The 16830-nt window shown below is 52.3% G+C and overlaps 6 protein-coding genes across 6 annotated transcripts; 3 read left to right on the forward strand and 3 right to left on the reverse strand.

The window, feature by feature from the left end:
* Nucleotides 1-3210: 3210 nt before the first annotated feature.
* GCG54_00005455 (uncharacterized protein) lies at nt 3211-3683 on the reverse strand (the record flags this gene model as incomplete). Its single annotated transcript, XM_045405477.1, has 3 exons — nt 3211-3360; nt 3436-3574; nt 3631-3683. The coding sequence occupies 3 exons, from the start codon at nt 3681-3683 to the stop codon at nt 3211-3213; spliced, it is 342 nt and encodes a 113-aa protein (XP_045260458.1).
* Nucleotides 3684-3783: 100 nt separating this feature from the next.
* Nucleotides 3784-4166, reverse strand: GCG54_00005456 (uncharacterized protein; the record flags this gene model as incomplete). Its single annotated transcript, XM_045405478.1, has 2 exons — nt 3784-3912; nt 3951-4166. The coding sequence occupies 2 exons, from the start codon at nt 4164-4166 to the stop codon at nt 3784-3786; spliced, it is 345 nt and encodes a 114-aa protein (XP_045260459.1).
* A 1177-nt stretch (nt 4167-5343) lies between these two features.
* GCG54_00005457 (uncharacterized protein) lies at nt 5344-6048 on the forward strand (the record flags this gene model as incomplete). Its single annotated transcript, XM_045405479.1, has 1 exon — nt 5344-6048. One exon carries the CDS (start codon nt 5344-5346, stop codon nt 6046-6048), a length of 705 nt encoding a protein of 234 aa, XP_045260460.1.
* Nucleotides 6049-8645: 2597 nt separating this feature from the next.
* GCG54_00005458 (uncharacterized protein) lies at nt 8646-10337 on the reverse strand (the record flags this gene model as incomplete). The annotated part of the gene is made up of 4 exons (XM_045405480.1): nt 8646-9360; nt 9442-10169; nt 10220-10265; nt 10333-10337. 4 exons carry the CDS (start codon nt 10335-10337, stop codon nt 8646-8648), a joined length of 1494 nt encoding a protein of 497 aa, XP_045260461.1.
* Nucleotides 10338-11269: 932 nt separating this feature from the next.
* Nucleotides 11270-12356, forward strand: GCG54_00005459 (Short-chain dehydrogenase TIC 32; the record flags this gene model as incomplete). The annotated part of the gene is made up of 2 exons (XM_045405481.1): nt 11270-11651; nt 11710-12356. 2 exons carry the CDS (start codon nt 11270-11272, stop codon nt 12354-12356), a joined length of 1029 nt encoding a protein of 342 aa, XP_045260462.1.
* A 928-nt stretch (nt 12357-13284) lies between these two features.
* On the forward strand, nt 13285-14829 carry GCG54_00005460 (putative FAD-linked oxidoreductase; the record flags this gene model as incomplete). The annotated part of the gene is made up of 1 exon (XM_045405482.1): nt 13285-14829. One exon carries the CDS (start codon nt 13285-13287, stop codon nt 14827-14829), a length of 1545 nt encoding a protein of 514 aa, XP_045260463.1.
* Nucleotides 14830-16830: the final 2001 nt, after the last annotated feature.

Raw genomic sequence — 16830 nt, forward strand, 5'->3', positions numbered from 1 at the left:
AGCTCCAGCCACATCTCTCTGCTGACTACGCGAAGCATCGTCCTGCTTCACAGGGAAGTAGCCAACAAGCATCGGAGTTACTGTCGGAGATCACGACTGGGCACCCTTTTAGAACACGCTTTAACTGAAGCACGCCAACCGATTCCCATTTGTCACAGTAATCTACAGCAACGCGCCGCGATTCCGCGAACTTGATGGCCAGTACGTAAGTATGTCACCTCGCAAAGAGTTTTATCCATATAATGGGGCTCAAGGTAAAAGTCATTCAGGGTCAATCGCAGAAGTAGAAAACGTGGATAATTCCAGCCCTTCCGACAATCTCGGGTTTTTGGACTCCAAATTTGGCAGATTCAGCTCGAAGGCGTGGTTTGGCAAGGAGGTAAGCATCCCTCTTCACACAGATCCTGTACCTATATGCCGCATGGAGCTCACGGAGAAAGGCCATTCAGGGTCGATCGCAGGAGCCCAGGAACATGGCTAGATCCAGCCCTTTTTCCCTTCTAATCATATCGAGTTTCCAGGCTCACCTCCTCAGATTGATAAGTTATGTGTCTTCACAAAGGTGCCTCATGCACATGTGCTGGGGTTCATAGAAGACACAAGGTACTGAGAGTCGATCACGGAAGCAACAGAATGCCGAAGCCGAGCGTCTCCCCCTTCGCCTGCCCTACGAACAAGGCATTCGTCTTCACCGATGATTGAGACGATCGTCTCGGGTCTCTTCACTCAACGCGTCAGATTAGGCTCGAAGGCGCGTTTTGGCGACCGTCGGCCTAGACTCTGGCCACGGACCACAATGCCACCGAAAGCACACCGTTCTTATCATGAGGACGCGTGTTATCAGCGGCTCAAACGGCTTCGCTGGCCCTCACCATCGGCGGCGCCGAACACCTGGCTGCCTCCGCGATCTCCGCGGGTTTCCGGGGGCTCGGACCTTTTCCGTGCGCCAACCGGTCCGCAATCCCGGTGGGTCAACGTGTCCGGGGGTCCCCCTCGTCGGCACCGCCCCGCTGCACGTGGAAGATTATCCTCTTTCTGCCCAAACCCCGAGCTTTGACGGATTACGAGTAATGCCCGGCGAGACGCAAAGACCACGCCTTATGTTATTAAAACACTTTATGAATATTGGTGTTTGTCTCCATGTTTCCGCCGCAATGGTAACCACAAGTCAGGGAATGCCAGTATCGGGAAATATGGATGACCATAGCAATGCTGCTAATGCTCGTACAAATCCTCGGGGGCCAGTATATTAACTACCACAGCCTACCAAGTCACGAGGTCCATGAGGTCGTGTGAACGACACCACACGTTGCATCACTTGGAAGATCTCATTGGCTTGGGAAATATTTCGCCGAGAATCCCGACCATGGCGGATGAAATCATCGTGACCGCATTTTGGCGGGTATCATGGCGAGAAGATCACAGATTTTCAGGTTAGAGGGGCTCGACATCAAGGTAAAAATAATTAAATCTGGAACAATGGCTCCAATGCACTTCTGCAAGCTGAGTCCACACAAAGCAAGCTGTCTCGTGCCAAGGCAGCCCTGGTCGGAGCGTCGTGGAGCTGAACAGGGGCACCTCAGGGTCACTCGACAGGGCCCCATGATGGCCCCATCGTGGCTGGGGCACGGTTGCAACCGAAGGAACCCCCTTAATTAGGGTTTCGCTGAAAGAGGATAAGAGCTTCCCAGTTTGGATAGCTTCTCCATTGAAGTGCGGAACTTCAACGGAAGGAGATCTTTCGCGATGGAGAATCCGCATCACGACATTCCTTCCAGAATGCCCGCTAACCAACCCTACATCGCAACATCAGACGGAAAAGCCCTATGAATAGACACGATGCTTGCTTGACAGCACGGCTATCGGCCGCCATCTCTTCGCTAACATGCAAGATCTTTTGGGCTGACGGTATGATACACGAAAATAACCTTCCCGGTGGGATGTAGCAGCTTTGCTCCACGTGAACATGACAGTCTAGCCTAAAGTGAGGCTAGCGAAGATGCCCAGAGCAAACCTGTTTATCTTATCACACATCATATAAATTCATTTGTGAAGATGATCTGACACGTAACCCGGCGCTGAGGGCGCCCATACAGGTGCACATGCGAAAAACGTGCTCTCTCACAGGGACGGGGATTTGGCCGTCAAATCCGGTCATGTAGCGGCTGTGACAAATACGATTAAGGCGGTTCATGACTCTTGTTTTCGTCTGGGCACGAATGACTTTAGACTTAAACAGTTCGTGAGCTTGTTTGATGCGGGGCACCTCACTATCGTGAGCCGGTCTGGAGTAAAGTGGTGGCATCGGACTCAGGCCGAATTGGTGTGCGTTCCGCCGTAGCATTGCCGAGCTTAGCGTGCACCAACCACCATCACGTTGTCGCATTATCGTCGAGTCGCTCGACTTGAGTGACGGACCAACTATATTGCCCTATATCGCATGACATGGGGCAGCAATATAGAGAAACTGGCGATACGAAAGCTGAAAATCAACGACACAACCTTGTGATCACATCATCGTCGATTGATGGAGATAGAGTGATTAGATTACCATTTGCTACGGAAAGGGCCCGACATGTCATAGAAAGTGAAGATACGAAAGCTGAAAACCAAGCATCGTAGCCGAGGGACCAATGTCACAATATCATGGTGACGACAAGTTCCGCTGTACGTGATTAAGTGCACATCAAAGCGATTTCAAAATAGTTAAGGGATGAAATCGTATTGTCAAGAGCAAATTCTAACAAGAGAGAGACACATCGCCACAGCTAATGACAGTCAAATCATAGTCGCATAGCGATCAAAATAGAGCACGATGAGTAATTATGCTGGACACAATGCAAGTCTATAGTCATCTATGGGACAAACTGCGAACAAATAGACAATACACGAGACACCACAGTACAGGTATATGATACGAACACCAACAACGCCTAGAATTTCGTAACTAAACGGACCAAATTCCGCTAACGATTTGTCAAAAGCCACTTCCTGGTCAAGATGCCATTTCTCTGAAGATCTCCTAGGCACCACGATCCAGAGAGCCGGCTAAGGATGTGGGTGGAGCAATGATGAATGTTCCCAGCCAGCCTTACGGACAGGCTTCGGCCGGTTCGCTTCGTGTGTGGTATGTTGTTCAAAGAGAAAAGGCAGGACTAGTGCAAAAACAAGCCCTGTGGTGATCTGGACCCCAGCATCTCCACGAGACGCTTAGCAGCGGCCGCGGACGGAGTCGGAGTCGGCCTTGCAGTAGAGACCCTTGCCGTCGGCGCAGGCGAAGCCCTCGCCGGTGGCGATCTCACGGCAGGCAGCCTCCCACTCCTTGCCGGCAAGCTGGTCGTTGTCGGTCTTCTTGACGCACTAGGGGGGCGGGTTAGCGAGATTGATGGGATAGGCGAGCCGCGAGCGGCTCGCTGTGCAGGGGAAAAAACTAACGCGTCCAGAAGCCTCGTCGTAGACGCCGACGCCCCACTCGTAGTTCTTGGAGCTGTAAAGCTCGCAGGCCTTGGTGGTGATGCGCCAGTTGTAGCTGTCGCCGTTGTGGCAGGCGCAGCTGTCGTGCAAGTTGGCGGAACTAAGTGTCTGTTAGCCACTGATGTTCGATTGCTAGGGAGAACAGTTGAGACTTACGCAACGGAAACAAGCACGAAGAGGGAGGCGACCTTAGCAATGGAGAACTGCATTTTGGCGGTGTTGATAGTGGTTGGGTGGGATGGGTTTGGAGAAGGTAGTGACTGTAACGGAGTTGGTGGTGAAATGAATGAACTGAGTTGGTTCTGATTACTAGATCGGAACAAGAAAAGAATGTGGTGGGCGTGGATGGAGCTGGAAGTGAGATATCATGATCCTGGGGCGGAGGCTCTGGTGGTTTATATCCACGGATGACTTCCACGTGCAGTACGAGTCAAGTGCCTACTTTGTGATAAACAACTGGACACCTCCATGCGCACCCGTCGGATACTGCACACACCACAACCACGCGGATGACCAGGACGTGCCAAGTTCCAACGAGCGGTAAAGGTCATCCGACTGCTCAGTGCGCAGCGCGCTGGGTCTCCACCCGAACCGCCATTACGTCCGGCGACCCTTTCACCGAGTCCGACGACCCTGTGGCCTGTCAAGGGAGTTTGATCTTCATCTACTGCGGACGCGCCGGTGGATGCCATGTCACCTCTCGGCGCCCCTCCGGGCGGTGCTGGAAATCCCTTGATGGCATCGTGGGCTAGTCTCCTCGCTCCCGTTATCAAACTCTATGCGCGCCCTAAAGGGGAAGCTAAGCGTGAGGCGAGAAGCGAAGCAGGGCATCGTTCAGCCCTCTGGGGCTTCGGTGTTGGTGATTTCCAAGCTAGCTGGGCTGATGGAGGAGTATTCGCGTCTGATGGACCATGGTGGGCTTCCTGGTCCAGGGGTGGAAAGACGGGGTCAGCAGGGGGCCAGGATTGCATGAGTAAATAATCTCTTGCCTCATTGGGGACTGCAGGGGCATGGATGATGTCGCATGAAACGGTGAGCCGGGGCCGGAGTGAGGTTGTCATGACTCGGTAACCTTCCCGAAAGTCAATTGGGCAGAAACGACCTCAGAGCCGCAAAACTCCACGCTCTGCACACCTTGAGCTCCCTTCTTAGCCCGGATCTGGTTGGACGATTCTCAATGTGAAACTGGGAGACCCCAGTATTGCCTTGTTCGTGTTCGTGCTATTGAATGCCATCTGATATCCATCCGCGCCTCCCCCCACTGCCGGGACCGCACCGATCTCCGGTTTGCAGCTCTCGAGTCATTGGCAAGTCGCACTGCAGTTGGGCCTGCCTCAGTCATAGTATGAAGCCGATATTATCTCTTCTCCCCATTAGGGAGTTGGATGACATTCCGCCCTGGAAAGCACCTGGCAAGCTGACCTTGTCGATGTGATCACAGGTGCTTCTCCTGCACCGGCATCCCCGGACTTGCGCTTGGCTTGTGCTCGACTGTCCGTCGGCCGACTATCTTGCGCGCGGAAGTGCGCTTCACCGTCTATGCTGGGACAAGGGACATTGAGGCAGTGGAAACATTCGAGCGCAACGGCCAGGCTGCGGCTTGTCAAGCAACGAACAGACATCCGATAGTCTAAAGGTTCTCGGACTGGGGATGGCCCTTCACAGCCGCCGCTCGAGATACAACATGTCCCTGTTGTATAAAGACAGCCGACTCCCACCCACAGTCTTGGAATCATCACCTTGAAAGGCCAGTCCATTCTCCGTTACCATTCGTCCCCCACACTCTTTTCCCACATCAACCTTCACTCTTTACTTCTCAAAGCCACTCCTTTGCAAGAGACCCATTTACACTCTTTTCAAACCCTCAAAATGCGCTTCTCCATCATCGCCCTCTCAGCCATCCTCGGCGTTGCTGTCGCCGCCCCGGAGCCCGTCGCCCTCAACTACGATGACGTCGTCGTTGTTGGCGAGGATGACTCCTACACGGTCATGAAGGACTACGAGTACGAGGCCATCAAGGCCCGTGACCTCCAGATTGCCCCCAGAGCTCGCGTCGCCTCTGCCCCTGAGCCCAGCCTCAAGCGCCGCGGCTGCGAGGAATCCACCGAGTTCCAGATCCTCACCGACGACACCTTCCTCAACTGGGACGTCCCCATGTCTCCCGTCGTCAACTCTGTCGGCAACGACGTCGCTGTCTCTGTCGACAAGGGTTACTCCCTTGCCAACTCCGTCGGCGTCACTGCCGGCCTGTCCTACACCATCCCCAAGATCGCCCTCGGTGTCTCTCTCTCCGTCTCCTACACCAAGACCTGGACTTCCACCGAGTCTCAGAACCTCCGTTTCACTGTTCCCGAGGGACAGTTCGGTCTCGTCGTCTCCCAGCCCCAGGTCCGCCGCATCACGGGAAACATCCTCGAGGGCTGCACCGACTCCCCCAGCTACACCCCCTTCACCTCCGACACCTACACCGACCAGTCCTACGGCAACCTCAACTGGGTCAAGGGCGTCATCCGCCTTTGCAACAGCACCACCTACCCCGTCCCCTTCTGCATCGGCGAGGGCTCCCACAACTAAGCGCGTGCGCGTTAATCGATATGGACCGACGACATCGCCATTGAGAGCGCCTCGTAGACGAGACCTGGCGAGAGTCATGTTTGTGAACTTTGCGAACTTTGCGAGTAGCCATTACCCCTCAGGGACGTCTGGAACGGAAAGGAGCTTTAGAGGTCTCCTCTTACAACCCCCCGGGACACTGCCACACACGAGTTAATGTCAATACACTTTGTCCTCTTATACCACCCTCTGCATCTGTTATCACGCGAGTTATGTTTGTTTCCTGGTTTTGTGTACTGTTAGACTTTGGGGATAGAACTGGAGTAGACTAGCAACATGCTATGTTAAGATCAATTACTGCCTTTACACAAGTGACTGCCTAGTTGAATTCAATGCTTATTGCATTATTCAAGTGTGCGATAAAATGTCTTCATCTCCATTGTCTCTTTTGAGGTTGATCAAGTAAGCTTAATTGCCTTGCGTTGTATTGACTCGATCACGAGACTTTGTCACAAGACACTTAGCCATTATTGAATGTGTTTGCATAGTCTTGAGTCAGATACCCTATTGCAACTGCCAGTCGGCTTGCAACCTCGCGGCCCGATGCCTTCACGACTTGCTAACTAGCCGACTCCAATGCTCCATGTTGCGTACCACCTCATGTGATTGCTGCCTCACCTGAATTCTTATCCCCAGCTCATTTGCGTATTCGGATGCGGGTTCTCGGATCCGTCAACTAATTGACGACTCATCATGCCTATCACCTCGTGCATTGTAGTTTATAATCGGTAGTCAACCCCGAGATCCAATATAAGTTAATTGAGTCAACACGCCTCGAACCTCCGCCAAGCCACCTTTCGACCACAAAGCTTGGTAACGGCGGTATCTGTAATATTATTCGTATGAGTTGTCCAGAAACCAGCCCCGCCAGTTCCAAACGTTCCCATATTCTGAACATGGTAATATTCGGGGCCAGTCGGAGCCGAGTTCTTCAACTCAGGAGACCTCTGGCGAGTCAGTTTTGCGGGATGGCACGTCCCGATTGCAGCTGCTGAATGCTCACCTGATGCTCAGTGCCCCTGTCGGTGTCATGAGAGTTTCGGCGAGCTTTCATAGACAATCGTAAATACCCACGAACACCTCGGCGACATCTAGGCTCTCTCGGCGACACGTGAAGAGGGTCGTCGTCAGCCCCTACAGCCCCGTTGGGCTGTGAAATATCAGTGACCACGTCGTGTGTCATCGATATTCAAGTACTGACCGACTCGCGGCCTCTCAAGGGTCGAGTGGGCCCTTTTGGATGCCTCCGCGGCACTATTGTCGCCAAAACTTGGTACGCCCAATCTCCCGATTTCAAGTTTCGAAGCGCAACTAGCCTTCGACAACTAACAATCTCCGTTCATCCGCAACCTCACAGATATATAACCCACGACGCACCATTTTCGAAGCACACTTACACAAATATTGGCCTTTTTGGTCATTGTACGTTGAACGAAACTCAGCATGTGGAGCGTTCAAGGACTCCCTCACGACGCTGAGTCAGTATGCAATTTGGATGAGGTCAGCACCGACCACTTTTGGAGCAGTGCAAGCATTCCGCTCACGTGGGAAACAATCAACAGAGTTTACCGAAGAGCCTGCCTGCTCCATCACGGGAGATGTTGCACTGGAAGTTAAAATTGTGGCATTCTGTCATGTTCACTCGACTCAGTCGAATGCAGGTGATCGGTTGAGATCCGTGATGGACCTTTCACACGTTTGTTTCCCCGGGCCCGCTCCGCGAGATCTTGACATATCCTCCGAAGGAGAGTTCCGCTGGACAACTCCGGAGCCCGGGCCACCGAAACATTTCGGCCGCGTTGCCCACCTTCCGATGTGATCAACACAACGTTCGCCGAATCGGGATGTCAACTTTCCCACTCTCTCCCGGCAACAAGAGTTGGCTTATCTGTTCAGTTGACTCGTGCTCCATGCCGCTGAGGGCAAAACACATGGTGTTGGTGAACTCCCCGTGTCACTGTGTTGAAGCAGCACCAATCAACTCAACTCTGAGACTCAAGGCTGATGTGTCATTTCCCGGTCAGCCACTCGCGCTGCAATCGCGACCGCGCGATATGGAATTTTTTTTTTAAACGAGCTAATGTGCAGTATAGGCCATGAACATTACTATCGATTGAGCGTACCAAAAGTTGAAGTGAGGTTGAAGACCAATTGAGGTTGAAGCGCTACACTCTTATCAAATGCAACCTCATCAGACGAACGCCCGCAGCCAAGGAACCCTGCAAGTCCAACTGTCGGTGCAAACTCAATCTAGGCTTTCCTTGGCATATATTCCGATCCCAAAGATCTGGATTTAAGTTGCGATTGTTTCAAATTCGTAGTGGTGTGGTCGATCGGTAACTTTCTTCAACACATGACTCAATCACTGCTGAAGGTTCACTGGGGGGCCCATGCCAAGAGCTTAAGAGAAAACAACTAAAGTTCTTTGACGTTCAAAGAAGCAAAACAGTGGCTGACGACATTTCTTGGCCATCTTGGCATACTAGATCGTATTAATGCCCGCTCAAACTATTCAAGAGATGGAGACATTGAACTTTTGGCTGTCAGCTACATAAATTTCACTTTTGACGAAAGCAATACGCACCTGCCACTGTCCACCGCTGCGAAAGTAGTATCAAAGCTTCCATGGCCAATTGCAGGGTCGTGTCTGCGCCATCGGCAACATCGCCCTCGCGGACGAACCACTGGCATTCAGTGGCAATGTCGTACAGAACTTGGATCGCAAGTGGGCTCAGACTATTGAGGTCAATTGCGGCCTGCTGAATGACAAAGGTGGCGATCATTGGGCCGCGTGTCGATATGATTTGCTTCAACCCGCGTATCGAAGCATTTTGCATATTGCTTTCCTCCGGTAACCTCTCCCCTCTGGCACCGGGTTGGATGCATGCGTAGCCATGATACAAAGTCAGCCGTGCGACTGTACAAAGAGCTAGGTCGACAATCGCCGACCCGCCGTCCGTAGACTGAGAAAGGTGGGAATCGAGGGCTCCCAACGTGGCTTCGAGCTGGAGTGCCTGATCCAGAGTTTCCTTTTGAATCACGGAGTCTTTTCGAGAGTTCCTATGCGCAAGCACTCGACCGAGTATATGGGAAGCCTGACAAGTTCGCGCAAAAGGACCAATCTCCGAGTCGGTTGAGAAGCCTGTCGTGTAAAGCGGTTGGCTTGTTCCTATTGATCCGCGGAACCATTCCGCGTCTGATATAGGCAGTAGTTCGCCTTGAACAGGCTCGGGGGTAGCAAGGGGAAATCCCGTGGGGCCAAGGTTCATGTAACTATCACAAGTTAGTTGCCTATGACTGTTTGTTTCTGCTCTGCGAAAACTCCAGGGCTCTGAGATTATCCTATAAACATACCGCTCCAATATGGAAGTTGCCCACCATGTCCTTCGCTCCTCTTCCCAGTGAGTCCAAGTTGGAGGAGTCTGGAAGAGTTGCGTAGCATTGTTACGATCATGCACCCCTCTCAAAAGACCGAGCCTTGCAGCAAGACTAATCGTAAGGTAAGCTGTGGGACATATGCCGTGGCCAATCTCGTAGAGAGCTATGAGCACGAGAGACTGGAAAAGACGCATAGACGTGGGAATGATGATTTCCAACGCATTTGCAAATCTTCGAGCAGCTTGATAGGTAGGTGATTCGGTAGCAGATTGATGCATGTTATCGGCTGCAGGAGATCCTGATACAAGTTTCATGCAGAGCAGCAGTAGGGCCAATTCTGCCGAGACACCTGCTTCTAGGTCTTGTCTCACCTTCTTTCTACTGACGAATGGAAACCAGAGGTCAACAGAGCCGAAATACGATTCACAGATAGCCATCATGTTGGGACCAAGAAGCTCGGAGATGTACGGGGGCACTTCCGATGTGCAGCGCAAGGCGTCGTGAGAGATCGGCTGGAATAAGTCTGCATCCAGGAAGAATGCAGTCGGGAAGTTGGAAGCAGATGGAGCTACAAATGTTGAAACTTCAGACGCCGAGGTTGGTGTTGACATTGATGTGAACTGCATGTCTTCCAGATCTTCCTGGGGCGAGCCATAGGCCTTGCGGCCGGCTGGGTACTGGCACTTCTTCCCGAGCCGAACGCACTTGCATCATCAGCATCTGCAATAGCTAACGAAACGCGCCAGAGACATACTAGAGCACAGGAGGGAAGATCTTTCGGGCACTTCCTCTTGAGGCGCCTAAGCAGAAGTTAGGCATCCCTGGATGGCTCATCTTGCAGCCTTGTGAAAACTTGCCTGCATTGACGGCATGATTGAGGCGCCCGTTCCGTAGGGCCATCCGAATGGATATTGGTCTCGGAAATGGAAGATGACATAGTTGCGACAGGGGGAAAAGAGAAATTCACCGGCAGGCAGGACGGCTTGCCCTCCTGGACTTAGGGATTGGAGTGAAGTGAAGGTGTGGTGCGAGGTCCGCTGCTACGTCCGCTCATGCTTTTGGCACGCTTGTTAGATAAATGAGACTAGCATCGGGCAAACTCTTCCGCTTCACGTCGAACGGCCACAGCGAATGCGGGACAATGAGGGAGCGAGCTTTGCGAAACCTCAGTCTGACATGCAGAAAAAGCGGCCGTCGCCGGGCCGCCAACCACGTGTGGCATCTTTATCGGCGCAACCTCAAAGCCGCTGTCTTTCCTCCACTATTTCCGTGTTGCCTGCTGCTGAAAAGCGCATTCGGGGTGCCTGAATCGGACATAAGCTCAAAAGTCCCTCGAAGGATCGGGACTAGCGACGCCTCCCAGGCTCGTTCCGCTAAGCCCTGTCGATTGCCCTATCCAAGAAAGTTGGAGCGGACAATTGGAAGCTCCTGGGCGGACATTTCAGTACGTCTTTGGCTTGAGAAAAGCCGCTTTCCCCGCATTTCTGGGCGGAAACTGTGAGGGCATCGCGGCGGCGTGGTATCGACGATAGCCATAAGCGGGCATTTGGGGATGCAGGAAACGGAAAATTCCTCATGCATGACATGCAGTTGTTTGGAAGTGCGAATGGAGTTAAGGGAGGGAAAAGGGACTCCCAAAAATATAAAATAAGTCTGGATTCTCTGCATCGTGTCTTGGAAAACAGATCATCATCACACTCTTCACACATTCATACAAGCAGACTCCCCAGCAATCACAATTTTCAAGTCACTGTAAAACATTTCATCAACTCTCATATCAAAAGTCGCATCATCAATCGTTGCAATGGACGCCTTCCACCCCTACGCTGATCTCTTCGCCAACCCCAAGGGCCCTGGAGATGCCCGCCCCACCGCGCTTCAAGTCATTGAGGACAGCAAGCTCGGCAACGAATGGACGGACCGAGTCGTCCTGATTACCGGAGGCACTTCCGGAATCGGTCTTGAGACCGCTCGTGCGATCCACACTGCCGGCGCCGACGTCTACATCACCGCTCGAAACTCCGCGAAGGCCAAGGGTGTCGTAGAAGACATCACCAAGTCTTCCAAAGGCAGTGGAAAGCTCGAGGTCATTGACATGAACTTGAGCTCCCTCGACTCTGTCAAGAAGGCCGCTCAAGATTTCTTGGCCAAGTCGACAAAGCTCAATGTGCTCATTACCAACGCTGGTAGGTCGCAATACCGAAACTCACCATCAGTGTAAAGATAAACTAAACATTCGCGTAGGTATCATGGCCCTCGCCGAGCCAACCAAGACCATGGATGGTTTCGACGAACAGTTTGGCGTTAACCATCTGGCTCACTTCACCTTCACCACCCTGCTCCTCCCGACGCTCATCAAGAGCAGCACCCCTAAGTTTAACTCCCGCGTCGTGGCCATCACATCCTCGGGTCATAGATTCTCCCCTGTCAGGTTTGATGACTACAACTTCACCAACGGCGAGTACAACCCTTGGCTTGCATATGGCCAGTCCAAGACTGGCAACATCTGGATGTCCAACTACATCGACCGTGTCTATGGTCCCCGCGGAGTGCACTCCGTGAGCGTCCAGCCTGGAGTCTGCACGACTCCTCTCCACGTGCACATCGACCCTGCGCAGGCTGAGACATGGATGTCAGACCCGGCGGTTGCAGCTGGCACCAAGACCCCAGAGCAGGGCGCTGCGACGCCCACTTGGGCTGCTGTTGCGGATGTCTGGGAGGGCAAGGGCGGAAAGTATCTATTCGACGTCGCTCTCGGTGGCCCTGCAGCTCCAGAGACTACATTGGCCATGGCGGATCACGGATATGGGGCCCATGCTTTTGATGAGGAGGGAGAGGATAAGCTATGGGACCTCAGCTTGAAGCTTACTGGTGTCGAGCTGGAAGTTTAGATTTTCTTGGCATGCTTTGTATGATATAGAGGTTGTGGTTTAGTTTCATCTCTTGCGGGTTTCTTTGATAGACTGGTTTCCTATGTTCAATAGCAAAATACTACTCTATGTTATTCAACAGTTCCACGAAGGATAGGCTCTCGGGCGAAAGCGCTCCTTTGACTTTCCACTAAGGTAGTACCGATTCCAACTTTCGCCGATAAAGGACATCCAAACCCCGAACTAGTCATCAAGTCATTGAGTGATTGTCAATTTCTCATTTATAAGGTCTCTAAGTTGTCGGTTGAAGTGTCGTAATTGCCGACGTAGCGTCACATTGGCGTAAAGTAGCACGAAGAGCAGCCGGTGGGATATGCATGAACGTACCATTTCACGCAGGCTTCCATAAATACATACGCTTTTCCATCAGAAGTGCATTACCCTTACATTTACGTCCAATAAAAACAGCGCAGTAATTATCCAGGAGTTCATCACCCCCAACCGTACTCGGCATTATTCGATTCTTACAAGACACCTCGAACAGACGACAATCCAGTATCCCCAACGTGCTTGCTTGAAGTAATTCGGAATCAACACTTCTTGCAAATGCTCATTTGTATTCTTCGGCCTCGAAAGTCAAAACTCGAGAAGATGCGAACCGGTCGGGCAGCTCGGCCTAGGAATGGACCGGAGTGTCCGGATCAGTGCCCTTGCGGTAGTTGAATTGAGTTTGATTGCTAGACCGAGCTACTCGGGTCACCTTAGCTCAACTCGTGTGCGCGTGCAACCCGGTGGGAGATGTTTAAAATGCGGGGGATTCGCCGTCCAACACTGTCCCGATTCTCTACTTCCTCATCGCTTCATTTGTGTTCGTCCAACGTCAATTTGTGGGATGATGTGGAGCAGCCTGGCTCAACAAATGCGCCGCACATTACTGTTAGGCTTCATAATGTCAGTCCTCCTTGCAGTAGAAGGCGTTACCTCCTCGACCGCTGGTGAGGTATGTTCGGCTCTCGCTGCGACGTTACCAGCCGAGGCGTTCCTGGCGCCGAACTCAACCGGATATCAAGCCATCAAAGATAACTACTGGAGCCAAACTGCCAGCAGTCTGAGCCCGATCTGCATCACTCGTCCCAAAGACGCACAGCAGGTGGCATCCATCGTCAAAATACTGTCTTCCTCCGGTAAAGATATTCGACTAGCCATAAAGAGCGGAGGCCATGGGTCATCGCCTGGTTGGTCTAATACTGATGGCGGCGTCCTCATCTCGCTGGACTTGATCAACGGGACCCAAAACGTGGCCGACAAGGGCCACGCTATCGTGGGAACCGGTGCGCGTTGGGTTGATGTGTACAAAGCATTGGAAGCCGAGAAGGTGACAGTCATAGGGGGCCGGTTCTCAGCAATCGGGGTTGGCGGTCTCCTCGTCGGAGGCGGTCTCAGCTACTTCAGTGGCTTACACGGGCTTGCATGCGACAACGTCCTCAACTATGAGGTTGTTCTGGCTGATGGAACTATCACCAACGTCAATCAAACCTCCGAACCCGACCTTTTTCGCGCACTCAAGGGCGGCGGTAATCAATTTGGTATCGTGACGCGCTTCACTCTCAAGACCTATCCTCTCGAGCCACAGATCTGGGGTGGCATTCTGTCCTTTTCCATCGACAAAGCCGACCAGGTTTTCAACGCTACGCAGACCTTCAGCGCGAAGTACGTCCCCAATTCACACATCTACCTAAGCATGGGAGGCGGCGCGAATCCACAGTTGTCCTTCCTCAACGTGTACGTCTTTTATAACGGCCCCTCTCCACCTGCCGGGGACGCCAGTCCCTTCGCCCCTTTCTACGCAGCCAAGCCCATGGCAGACAGCACCGCCTCACAGAGTTATTCAGCCCTCATTGCTTCAAACAACAATGGAAATCTGCCTCTCAAGCGCTGGCTGATCGGTGGTCATACATTTCCGAACCTTGAGGCGCCGCATGGGGGCAACCTATACCTTAAGCACTGGCAGAGTTTCCGGGACAAAGCCAACGCCACGGCGGCCGGGGACGTAGGTCTGCTCTTCTCCATGGCCCTCGTTCCAGTTCCCGCTCGCGTCATGAGCGCTGGCGAAAATGTGACGGGCGTCAAAAACGTGATGGGTCTCGAGCCAGATGCTGGCGACACTGCGTGGATCGACTACTCACTCGCATGGGCAGAGGCGAAAGACGACGCAAAGATGTTCGCGTTCGTCGAAGAAATGAGCAAGGAGGGTGATTCGATGGCGACGACCTTTGCCCCCGGCGTGCTCAGTTCGAATGCTGTCACTGGATCTGCAGCCGTCAAGAACGCAGATTTCTATCGGACGAACCCAAGGTACATGAACTATGCACTGCTGAATCAACCTGTGCAGGCGAGTTACGGCCAGGAGAATCAAAAGTTCTTGCGGGATGTGCAGAAGCGATATGATCCAGCTGGTCTGTGGAGGCGGGACGGCGGGTTTTTATGGGATTGATGAAATTGCCTTGGTTAATTCTGTTTCAAAGACTGTGTAGTAAATGAACAAACTTAGAAACCAACGTTCTCAATCACCTCTCGACGAACGTTATCGCTGGTCTTGCAATGTTTGGATCTTGACGTGACACCTCCATCGCGGATTCTATGCAGTTGCAGCTACTATGGACGCTAGCAATCCAGTGATGGGGCTGTGTCCAGCTACGCGATGCTGCTGAGATGCAGTCAACGATACACAGGTCGCACGCTTTCAGACTTTTGCGGCTCATTGAATCGTTTGATACTCTGACGTCCATCAACCCAGACGCGGCAAGTCTAGCCAAGTATATGTGCCGCGACGCAGCCCGTTTGTGTGATGGAGAAGATTACGATGCTCGCTCATTGATGGATTCCTTGATCGATGTTCTGACATGCGTTCCGGCGAATCAAAGCTTGCTTTTCACTAGTATTCTGTATCCCGAACCCCGATGATGCAACCGAACACAGCTCGCAACTTTAAAAGCCCCTCAATTGCAACCCTAAAGATAACTATTCCGTTGTTCTGAATGAGTGCTTCAATAAAATTCCAGTCTCACCTAAATCGCGGAAATCGAGAATTAAGGTGCGATGCATCCTTCCGGCACCTATTGACTTCCTGGTCCAATCAGGTCGCAGAGATTTCCGTCCAGCCCCAAAAGTCCCCTGCATACCTGCGGGAGACTTTTGGCACCCTTGAAGCCATGCAGGAGACCCTTGGCAAGCTATGCAGGAGACTTTTGCCTGTCGATATCCTCAACCTGAGGAACCAAGAAAGCCGTGATAAATAGAGCTCACATCCCGGACTGCGAGAAAGGACTGTTGGTGCACTGCTCCGGCGTTTCTCAACGGCCACCATGTTTCCCAATGACATTACTGATCCGATATTCGACCTCGAACTCGAAGAATTTCACAACCATGTCTTGCTTTTAGGCCTCTACAACACTTGGCAGGAAGGGCCCGATTGTGACAACACCGATTTTAGCACTGCCGCATCACAGATACCCACCTCCTTCACGCCTGACACGTCCTTCTTCGGAGCACAAACGAGTATAAATGACTTTGACTTCGGCCATCAGGTCTCGCTCCAGCAGGACTATATGGGTCGTTTCACGCCACAGGAAACGGCAGCTCAGAGCTTACCGGAGTGGCAAGGTCTGATCGCCAACCATGTAGCATCTCACAATACCGTAACCAACGCCGATATGCCACAGCAGGGATTTACGGTCGCTCAGGCTATGCCAATACCCCACATAACAAAGAAGCGCCCAGTATCAGCCAGCGATTGGGATGACAGGCGTGACACGATCGAATATCTCTACTCGATAGAGGGCAAGAAGTTGTCTGAGTTGATGAGTATCATGGAGGGCGAGTATGGCTTCGTCGCTACGTAAGTCAACATTCTCCCTTTAATCAGACAGATGTCGATGAAACTCACATCCGTACCCAGTCAAAGACAGTACAAGCGCCAATTAGGAAAGTGGCAAATAGAGAAGAAGGTGAAAAGAGACGAGATGAGAAAGATTTTGCAGATCCAGAAGCGGCGACGGGTTTTGGATGGCAAAGAAACAGCTTTTGTTGTCAGAAATCAACCGGTAACAGAAGAGAAGATCAAACGTTTCGTGCAGAGAACACGTATTGCAGCAAGTCTACGCAGCCCTGCATGTAAGTAAAACTTGTGAGACGGCTAAGAGAGCCCGTGTCCTATATGTATTCTGACCGCTTACAGGGCCAACTCCACATTTCATGTTGTACTACACACCGCGCGTTCGCATGCCCTCTTCGAGAAGTGCGACGCAAAGGCCGACGAAAAGGCCGTCCGCCGAATCAGCAGAAGGGACCGTAAGGTCGATCAAGCCCCCTAAGAACCCTCGTAGGGGCTTGGGGCGTTGGCGCAGAGGACCCCAAGTTCCCTTCGAATTTTCCCGTGCCATTTTCCAGGGGCAACGAAACTTTATGCGATTGTGCGTTGGATACAGAAACAAAA

Source organism: Colletotrichum gloeosporioides (genome assembly GCF_011800055.1).
Source record: "Colletotrichum gloeosporioides strain Lc1 chromosome Unknown consensus_67, whole genome shotgun sequence".
NCBI classification, from domain to species: domain Eukaryota; kingdom Fungi; phylum Ascomycota; class Sordariomycetes; order Glomerellales; family Glomerellaceae; genus Colletotrichum; species Colletotrichum gloeosporioides.